Consider the following 10,685-nt stretch of genomic DNA (forward strand, 5'->3'; position numbering starts at 1 on the left):
CGAAAACAATACCAAACATTACTTTTGGGTTTATTTTGGAGCGCGAGGCAGGGGAGCTAAGCTGCATCGGAAAGCTGCCGTCTTATGCCCAGCTTTCCTTGGAAGTAAACCCCGTGAGCAGAGGCTGCGATCCTTCGATATTAGGAGAAGCAGGTGAGCGTGGAGCCGCCGTGCGGTTTGCATGGATACCTTCCGCCCCGCGTCCCTTCCATCCACCCATCTCGCTCCTCTCCCTTCTCTTCGTCAGTGAACTGGAGCCTCGTCCCATTGGCCGGCCCACGAGATCTGACGATCTCACTCCATCCTTCCACCCAATGGGAGCCCGCCGAGACCTGCTCGGCGCACGCCTGACGGTCCCGACCTCTCGCGCGGCACCAATCGCGGCAGCGGGGCGGCCTTTCCTTCCGCGGCCAATGAAGGAGGCGTATTTGAGGACCCGGCGCGGAGGGAGTCTGGCCCTTGTCGCGGAGCGTCGGTGGGTAGAGATGCTGCATCCCTCGGCGCAGGTAAGAGGATGGAGAGCAGAGGCGGAGGCGCCTTGGGGGGCGGGTTGTTTTAGGGGGTGCTCTTTTCATTGGCTGCATTTGGAGATCCCCCCACCCGAAAAAGGCGACAAACGCAACCCCTTTACATTTTGTTTATGGGCACCAAAATATTCATTTCTTGGCCGCTCAGGCCTGTTATTTTGTGACTTTACGTTTTATTTCTCTCCCCCCTCACCGACTTCTCTCTCAGAGACAAAAGCTGAAGTTAAGGGTTCGGGAGATGCGTTTTTATTTTTTATTAGTTGTTGTTATTAGTTGTGAGTTATAGGAGAAGGCATTTCTTTCTCCTGGTACCTGTTTTCGATTTTCGCTGTTTTGGTTCGCCTAGTGCTGTTGTTGTAAATAAAAAATTGCCCTTTTCCCTTATGGGGTATCCAAGAGCCCATATAGAGTCCTTACATAGGTTCTCTATTGGTAGGAGAAAATAACAGAGGCCAACCAGAGAATATTGAGAAGCAAAGCAGCTAGTAAGCCTGATCTTTATTGATCTGTTGCAACAGGGTGCTCCCCTCACACACAGGAAAGGAGGAGGACCCAGAAAAATGGCATGCAAGGCCTTATAAAGACTTTTGAAATTCCCATCCTGTAGATCAACACCACCCCCAGAAACATCTACATACATCACAGAAGGGGTGTAACCTAAGACCACCCCTCAGATACATCCCACCTACATCACAGAAATTTTAATATTGTTTTTCTCCTGTTGTTGTTCATCTCCTGTCTAGCAGGTTACTTGATTGGATTTCCTGGGTAGCGTGGCCAGTCTTTTGTAATGATAAATACGTAGTTCCTGGCCAGGTCACAGGCTCACACCCTAAGGTTTCATCATTTTACATGCTTAAGTCTTGCTTCACAGAGCTAGGATGTATCTGCTTTCAGTCATAGTCTTGCATTGTACAGGAACCAGTGGGTGGCATGCTCTGGCCTCTGTCACTAGCAGGGGTACACAGGGCAACTAGGAAGACCAAGAGGAAGACCAGCCTGGCCCCCTCAGTCTGCCAGTAAAGGAATAACTGCTCCAGTGCTTGCTTTTCATACCTCCCCATTACTTTTCCCTATTGAGTTGTGCTGTTGGAAAGCAAACTTGCAGGCAGAGCTGTCTTATCTCTTTTAACTTGTAATAACAAAAAGGTAAAGGGCCCCTGGACAGTTAAGTCCAGTCAAAGGTGACTATGGGGTTTTTGGCACTCATCTTGCTTCAGGCTGAGGGAACCGGCATTTGTCCACAGACAGCTTTTCTGGGTCATTTGGCCAGCATAACAAAACTGCTTCTGGTGCAATGGAACACCGTGACAGAAACCAGAGCTCACAGAAATGCCGTTTACCTTCTTGCCACAGCAGTACCTATTTATTTACTTGCACTGGCGTGCTTTTGAACTGCTGTGTTGGCAGAAGCTGGGACAGAGCAATGGGAGCTCACCCCATTGCAGGGACAGAGCAATGGGAGCTCACCCCATTGCAGGTATTCAAACCGCCGACTTTCCAATCGGCAAGCCCAAGAGGCTCAGTGGTTTAGACCACAGCACCACCTGCTCCCTTTAACTTGTAATATGGGTAGAAGAATAGATTACTGATACTGTTAGGAGGTTGAAATTTACATAATTATAGCAGCTAGATTAGATAAGTTATTTGATACATTGCAATTCACTTTGAGTTTACTTTTTATGTTAAAAAAAGGTGTGCAATAAATAAATAATAGACCTCAATTATTTCAGATTTTAGTAACTTGCCATTCTGGCCTGGTACCTGGCTGGACAAAGAGGGGGGTATAAACTTCCTCCAAATAGATTCACCTGAATATCAAGTGCATAACAAAGTAAGGCTTGAGGTACAGAAAGGCAGAGTAGCCATGATAAGGATTTCACTCCCCTGGTCAGGTACCTTAGCCTGCAGTCACTCAGTTTGATTGCCAAGGTGGGATTGGGATTCTCTTGTAGTGGCACTCTTAATGTTAGTTGATTTTCACACATATTGGGGATGGCTAGCCTCTGGCTCTCAAATGTTGCTGGACTACAACTCCTGTCATCTTTGACCATTGGCCACTCTGGAGGGTCAGGATTGTTCCATCTGGCAAGCCTAAATTCTTGCTCTTACTGAATAATTAGAAGAGCACAGCATTTAATTCTTCTTTATTAAGAGTTACTTTACTGCATCAGGTTAAGCAAACTTACACATATACATTTGAAAGCATGTATGTGAATGCTTGAGGGATGTGGGTGGCGCTGTGGGTTAAACCACAGAGCCTAGGACTTGCCAATCAGAAGGTCGGAGGTTCGAATCCCCATGACGGGGTGAGCTCCCGTTGCTCAGTCCCTGCTCCTGCCAACATAACAGTTCGAAAGCATGTCAAAGTGCAAGTAAATAAATACGTACCGCTCCAGCAGGAAGGTAAACGGCATTTCCGTGCACTGCTCTGGTTCGCCAGAAGTGGCTTAGTCATGCTGGCCACATGACCCGGAAGCATGTAATTTGATCTTATACCTCCGATATTGAATGCTTATAAAAACTTTGTTCAATCTGATGCATTAGCAATGCCATATAGGTAAGAATTGGTTTGGACTGAAATTGGTACGTAAACATTGGCACCTGTCCTTTGTTCATATCAGGAAGGGAAAGATGATACAGTGGTACCTTGTGTTACGTACTTAATCCATTCCAGAGGTCTGTTTGTAACCCGAAACCGCTCGTAGCATGAGGCACACTTTCCCTAATGGCACCTCCTGCTGCTGCCATGCCACCGGAGCGCAACTTCCGCTTGCATCCAGGGGCAAGGGTCGCACAAGGGAGATCTACTTCCGGGTTAGTGGAGCACGTAACCAGCAGCATTCGTAAGGGGGACGGTACGTAACATGAGGTACCACTGTAATTGTTTTTGTAGTTAATCCTTGGATGCTCTCTCGAGGTAAATCCTAGTAGTTTCATGCAGGGCTTTCAATTTACTTTTTATTATGTAACAGATAACTAGCATGATCGATCAATTTATGGCCAAGGCATCCTAATTAAGCAGCAGCACATTTCCTTCTTGTCAGGCGGTAGAGGAGATTCTGTCAATGTATACAGCGCAAGCAGGTATGAATTAATCTCTTCTCCTACCAGACAAGGACAAAGGGCAAGCAGCGACATCTGTTTAACTCTGTTGTCTAGTATGGAAATGTATAGATCTTGTCCCCTACTATTTTTATGCAAGTCAACAGCTGCACGCTGTGTTGCTGGCCGATGTCATTTTGGTTATGGTGTCTTTACCATGATGTCTATTTACTGTTCCTAGAATCCTGCAGAGAATCTACAGGTGTGATGTTCCAGAACTGAACGATGGCAACTAACGACAGTGTTGGCATACTGAATTCTGCCTACCTGGCTGTAGAATATATAGACTCTTTCTTGCCTGAGAATCCGCTACAACAGCCATTTAAAAATGCTTGGACATATATGCTGAATAACTACACCAAATACCAGATTGCAACCTGGGGATCACTTCTCATGCATGAACTTTCCTACTTTTTAATATGTTTGCCTGGATTTATCTTTCAGTTTATACCTTACATGCAAAAGTATAAAATACAACAGGTAAGATGGAGTGTTGTCTAGTATGAAACATTCCAGCTCTGGTGTCATACATGGCTCCAACAAGTGGCATAACTTTGGAGCTCCCCAGATCATGAGTTCACTTCCCATATTCTGCCAGCTTGCGACTGGTGACATTTTTGTGAGCAGCCTCTTTCAGAGGATAGGAAAAAACCGATCTTATGCTTTACTCTGCTTTTATAACAAACATGGAACCATTTACACTTATTTATGTGCTTGTATAATTATTATGCATATTTTGGTTAATTTCTTATATAAATATTTAGTTTAGCTATCTGTGAGTACGTATTGCTGACTTCTGGCCTCTAACTTGCAGGCTTTCAAGTAAATAGGGTGTTTGTGTATGTTTTGATATGTTATTGTAGAAAGTGGAACATCTGAACAAGTTTGCCAACAGTATTATTTGCTAGATATTTACTGTTATCCTGAACGCTACCCCAAAGGACAAGAGGTAATGTTAAAAATGTATTTAAGCTGGAATGCTACACGGACTTACCTGTGAGTAAGCCACAGTTACAGTTGCTCAGATGTGATTGTCACTGTGGCTTACTCACAGGTTAGTTGGTGTAGGATTTTATCTTAAGCAATGCATAGGATTGCATTGTTCAGCCAGTAAATGAAGAAAGGAGATAACATTGTACAGATGCTAGTTTCCCCCACAGAAGCTGTAGAGTGGCTAGAACACAGGTGGGAGCCAGTGGTCCCCCAAACTGTCCTGTCATCTCTGACCATTGGCAATGCTGGCAGGGGCTGATGGGAGTTGGGGCAGTCTGCAAAGCTTCAGGCTATCCATCACTAAGCTAGAACATGCCCCCTGTATATAGTATCAGTCCTGGGCACTCTAAACTGAAGCGTCTGTAACCCAAGGTGCTGATTTCCTGCAGCCTTCTTAAAACAATGTACAGGCTCCAAACTAATTCAGGGGTGGGGAAACCTGTGGCCCTCCAGATATGTGAGCTCCGCTCATTTCTGACCATGGGCTATGCCGGCTGGGGCTGACAGAATCTGGAGTTCAACAATGTTTGGAAGGTCACAGGTTACTCATCCCTGCTCTGAGGCCATAGATGCTGTGATCTATGCATACCATAACTGTTTCCTTTTGACTTGAAAATAGCATTTGTAATCTTGATTCATTAACAATAAATTCAGACCAAATGGCAGTACTGTTCCCGGGCTGAAAGACAAAATCTGAGCATTCTAACACTACTTTAATATTTATCTCTCGCCTTACCCAAGTACACCTGGAGTAGGATGATAATTGACAGGGAATCAACATTGAAATGTATATCTGATATTAATGGAAACATTGATCATCGCAGGCAGCAGTATTGCTGCATTTTGGGGCAATATCAGTTGAAACAGTGTCAGATAAGACAAAGCTGATATTCCGTTACCTTTAATTTAGGTATTCTTCTATTATAGTATGAAGTACTATTAATTTAGTACTTATTCCCATGTATCACATCTTCAGTAATATCATTGGAATATTCTACTTCTATTTATAAAATACTTTTATTTCTTGTTTACAGGATAAGCCAGAAACCTGGGAAAGACAATGGAAGTGTTTCAAGGCACTTATGTTCAATCACTTTTTTATTCAGTTTCCTCTGATACTTGGTACCTATTACTTCACAGAATATTTTAATATTCCTTATGACTGGGAAAGCATGCCAAGATGGTAAGTAGATGGATTTCACTTAAACAGCTCTGTGCAGTTAAGTACTTCAATAAATGCAGTGTTTCTCAAATTCTGTTATGAACAAGCACTGCACTTCAGCATATGGAAGATTTCTAAAAGTTCTGCACAGAAAAATAATAATAAGTTTCTAATAGTGAGTCATTTTCAAGCTGAACTTTCCCTATAAAGTGTTCTTATTACAAATTACAACTGATTTGCAAGAAAGAAAGATGTTAACGGATTAAGTAAATTTTATGTGAAATTAGTTTTAGAAAACTGCTACAATGATTTGTAAAAAGCAAAAATTGGGTTGGGAAACAAGGTGTCCTAATCTATTGTACTTGTCTTAACAAATGCTTCTCTTTCCCTGCCCCCCCCAGGTATGTGCTACTTTCTCAATGTTTTGGGTGTGCTGTGATTGAGGATGCCTGGCATTATTTTCTGCATAGGCTGCTGCATCACAAGAGAATATATAAGTATATCCACAAAGTGCATCATGAGTTTGTGGTATGTATTGCCTTAAATTCTTGGTGAACGTTACCTAGTTAATGCTGTAATGCTGTGAGCATATAAAAGCACTAGGCAGACATTAGCTATTCTTTTTGTAAAAAGGGAGAAGAGAAAACAGCACGCTTAGCAAACTGTTTTCATCAAGAGTTTAATATTGCTGTAGTTGGACAGACTTCGAAACTGATCGCTCAAAATAGTTCACCATTTTAAATGCTGTGCTCTGAATATGTCTAACTTCTTATCCACCAATGACTGGCTATAAAATACAAAAATCCCTTCAGCTGGTTTTCCCTACAAATGATCTCTGTCTGTTATTCTGATGATGATTATGTAGGTTAGGAACATAACCCACTTTGACCTAGTATATTTGTAGTGAAGTCTGACCAGCAGCAATTCACCAGTCTCCTGACTTACTGAGGTCCTATTAAACAGAGAGACCAGTGACTGAACTTTAGTCTTTCTGCATCACTGTGCTATACTACTGAGCTAAAGCCCACCTGTAACCTACATTGGATGGTTTCCCTAACAACCACCCACCAATTGCTTTTTTGAATAGCAAGCTTCTATTACTGAAATAACACTCAGTAGGGAGGATAGACTAAAGACTCAGAAAAACCTTCAGGGGGATCTGAAGGTGAGGAAAACATCACTGTAAAGCTTTCATATAAGCTATGATTTGCTTCCATTCTGAATATTTTACAAGGGGTTCTTATTCTGTCGTCTTAAGTAATCATCGTTCTATGCTTCCAGTTGAGATTATAGTGTTTCAGGGGCAGTCCAGAATTTGTAGTCATAAAGGGTTGGAGTGGAGCTAAATGCAGTTCACTCATTCCTCTGTTACCTGTATGTAACATTAAAACCAGGATCTGAGTGCGAGAGGGGGAGAATTCTGCTAGAACAACCTGGCCATGCAGGAAGTACTGTCGCATCTCGGGTTACAAACGCTTCGGGTTACAGACTCCGCTAACCTGGAAGTAGTACCTCGGGTTAAAAACTACCTCAGGATGAGAACAGAAACCGTGCAGCAGCAGCAGGAGGCCCCATTAGTTAAAGTGGTACCTCAGGTTAAGAACAGTTTCAGATTAAGAACGGACCTCTGGAACAAATTTAGTTCGTAACCCACTGTATACATTTCAGATTACCCGTAAAGTATATTTATGTCTTGGCATACAAAAGAGCATTCTTTTTCCCCCTCTTCCTCCTTTCATAGGCTCCGTTTGGAATGCAAGCTGAATATGCACACCCTCTGGAAACCCTTATCCTTGGAACTGGGTTTTTCATTGGGATAATGGTGTTTTGCAATCACGTGATTCTTCTGTGGGCATGGGTGATCTGTCGCTTGCTGGAGACCATTGACGTCCACAGGTAATCTACTTTCGCTGTTCAGTCTGGTCATATTCATCAGAAATATAGAGGGTTGTATTCAACAAAGTGTTACTTGGGGTATTAGACCTAAATTAGTCATCTAGGTGTCCTCTAAGTCACACTTTGTTGAATACCACCCAAAGTCACCAGGTAAAATCTAGACAAATGACCTTTTTTTTAAAAAAAAAAAATCTATTAACTATTCAGGATTTCCTCTAAATGTCCTTATTCTAAGTGCATGTATTTAAGACTGAAATCCTGTGCATTCCTACCTTAGAGTAAGTTTCAGTGACTTTAGCAGAGCTTGCATAAACATTCAGAGGATTCTACTGCACATGATTCTTTAGATGACAAGTTTACAAACTAATTTGATACTCTTTGAGCAAGTAGGGTCACCTTAAGTTCCACATAAAAGCTGCTCTATTAAGTATGATTAAGATGTAACTAGAAATGATAAGATACAACTGGAAACTATGCTACCTAAATGAGCCTTAGGCTCACATGCTCCCTCTTCCCCTCTATTTTCACATGTCAAAGATAGATACAGAGTGGCTGGGGCAACCCAGCCAGATGGGCAGGCTATAAATGAAATATTTTATTTTATTTTATTTATTTATTTCAGATAGAAAGCTTTTTAATGTTAAGCTAACTTGAATTCCTTGTGATGTCTGAACAAGTGAAACAAATTATGGTTAGAGAGAACATTTAACCACAATTTTTGATTGATGGGAGTTATTGTCCAACAACATTTGGAGAGCCATAGGTTGGCCACCCTGATTCATTGAATACTTTCCCAGCAAAATCTAGCTATGAATCCAGACTGTGTGTGTGTGTGAGAGAGAGAGAGAGAGAGAGAGAGAGAGAGAGCGCTCACATTATTCAGCTATTTCATTCCTCTGCCTGGTATAGTGTTGTGGACACGTTGTGCTGAGATATTTACATGACCTCCTTGCAGGGACTATATATAAAGCATGTATCATCAGTACAGAAGTAAGAAACACACTTTAAATACCACATGGCGGATGTTACTTCTACAGCTTCAGAAGTACGTTGTCCAGTTGAATAGTCCAGGAACTTCAGGGGTTTTACAACCAAGTTAACATGGAAACTGGTAAATGTCTATGGTTGTAGTCCTATACCCACTTACAAGAGAGTAAGCCCCATTAAACTCAGTGGGACTTGCTTCTGATTTTAGCAATGCTTCACTTGAATGGAAATGCGAGCAGTGTCTTCTGTACCTATATTGTAAATTCTCCTCTCTCTTATTCTCTCTCCTTAGCGGCTACGACATTCCTCTGAATCCATTGCATTTGGTGCCTTTCTATGCTGGGGCTCGATTCCATGACTTCCACCATATGAACTTCATTGGCAACTATGCTTCAACCTTCACGTGGTGGGATAAACTGTTTGGTACCGACTCGCAGTACAATTCTTACAGAGAGAAATTGGAGAAACAAGAGTGCATGGTAGAAAAGAAGACCAAATAAATTTCCCAGCAGAAATATAAGGAGGAGCACTTGACAAATGCACATAACTACAATAAACTTTTGGTTAAGCCTAGAAGATTTAACACCCTCTGCAAATTCAAAGTTATATGATGCTTTTAACTGGAGCCCAAGAACAATCCTGCTTGGCCCTCGCTGTGTGCTAGAGGAAACGGCCCTATCTTCCTAAAATGAATGCATTTTCTATTTTATACGCAAGTGAAGCATATATATTTAAGTAAAGGTTAAAGATGAAGGCCACAAATTTGAATGTTTGTAAAGAACAATGTATCCATTTAGATTTCAAAGTTTGTAAAAGAATGTTTCCATTAGAGTTGGATAGAACTGTTTGTAAAGTATTTGGATATATGAAGTTAAGTTTCTTCTGAAGCATACCCATAAAAACTGGTTTAATGAGCTGCTGAGTAGAACTTCCTTGGGAGGAAAAATACCGGAAGACACATGTTAATAGTTGTTTCCTTTAAAAAACCTTTCTTAGTCTGGTGTTAGAAAAATTTTAGATTTGAGAGAGGAAGCTTTTTTTCTCCCCTTCTTAATCTCCTGGGATGAGCCTTTCTATTCTCTTTTACTAAATTAACTGTGTCGATGTAGTTAATGTTCATAAATAAATATTTGCAAACTACTGAATGATTGCTATATTTTGCACTTGTCGTTGGCAAAAAAAAATTGTAAAGGTAGTCTGACATTTTGATGTTTACCATGCAACAAATAAATAGATATATATATATATTGGAATTTGATCTATGTTTTCCTATTCCTTTATAACATTCAGAAAACGAGGGTGTTGACCATAACTAGTGTCTGAGAATATACATCAGGGATGAGAAACCCTAGGCCTGGGGATCAAATGTGCCTCTGCAGACCTCTTCATTTGGCCCTCTGGGCCCTCTCCACTCCCCTGGCCAATACCCTTCACAGACCCTGCTCTGTACCCTCTTGAAGGGCTTTTGCCTGCCTGGATTGTGTTCTTGAACTGTCATAATGTTGTTTGCTTGTCTGAATGGAGGCTGGAGTGGGAGGGTATAAGCTTCTGACTCTGGTGCGGGTGGTATACTGCTGTACAGAGGTAAGACACCTGTTTCTCCGCCCACCCATGAGCATGTTATTGCTTGAAGGTGGTCAATGAGCGACTGCAGCTCTTGTTTGACCACATCTCAGGTTTGTATGCAGGAGAGAGGTAAAAAAACTACACAGGCATTTATTCAAGCATCTTTGCTTTCCACTCTGCTGTTTCCAGAATTTTATTCTTCGGGGGAGAAAAAGTTTGCATGACAGTATTTCAGAAACAATCCTATATTCTCCGCTGCTCTTCTACTTTTTTGTATTAATAAAAGTAATAGATTTGTTTCCAGTTATTGTTCTCCATTATATTCATTATTTGTAATCAAAATCAATTTGCCTTACCGTACAACCTCCAGGTTTGGAAGTGACTCCTAACGCTTAGTTTATTGCCCAAATTCCTTTAAACCTATGAAGTCTTTCTCGTGAACATTTGTG

The 10,685-nt window shown here is 41.7% G+C and overlaps 1 protein-coding gene across 1 annotated transcript; it reads left to right on the plus strand.

Moving 5' to 3' along the window:
* The first annotated feature begins 351 nt into the window (after window positions 1–351).
* Window positions 352–9,928, plus strand: LOC310714738 (methylsterol monooxygenase 1). Its single transcript, XM_083520347.1, has 6 exons — window positions 352–506; window positions 3,814–4,112; window positions 5,660–5,808; window positions 6,189–6,315; window positions 7,529–7,683; window positions 8,963–9,928. Exons 2-6 carry the CDS (start codon window positions 3,858–3,860, stop codon window positions 9,168–9,170), a joined length of 894 nt encoding a protein of 297 aa, XP_083376473.1. The 5' UTR covers window positions 352–506; window positions 3,814–3,857; the 3' UTR covers window positions 9,171–9,928.
* Window positions 9,929–10,685: the final 757 nt, after the last annotated feature.

The sequence above is a fragment of the Podarcis liolepis genome (assembly GCF_965112155.1).
Source record: "Podarcis liolepis genome assembly, chromosome: 9".
NCBI classification, from domain to species: domain Eukaryota; kingdom Metazoa; phylum Chordata; class Lepidosauria; order Squamata; family Lacertidae; genus Podarcis; species Podarcis liolepis.

What these genes read in the sequence shown, in the direction of transcription:
- LOC310714738 (XM_083520347.1), top strand. Translation starts at nt 3,858, where the DNA reads ATGGCAACTAACGACAGTGTTGGCATACTGAATTCTGCCTACCTGGCT. An exon ending in AAAAGTATAAAATACAACAG is followed by an intron (nt 4,113 to 5,659) that starts GTAAGATGGAGT and finishes TCTTGTTTACAG; the next exon opens with GATAAGCCAGAAACCTGGGA. An exon ending in GAGACCATTGACGTCCACAG is followed by an intron (nt 7,684 to 8,962) that starts GTAATCTACTTT and finishes CTCTCTCCTTAG; the next exon opens with CGGCTACGACATTCCTCTGA.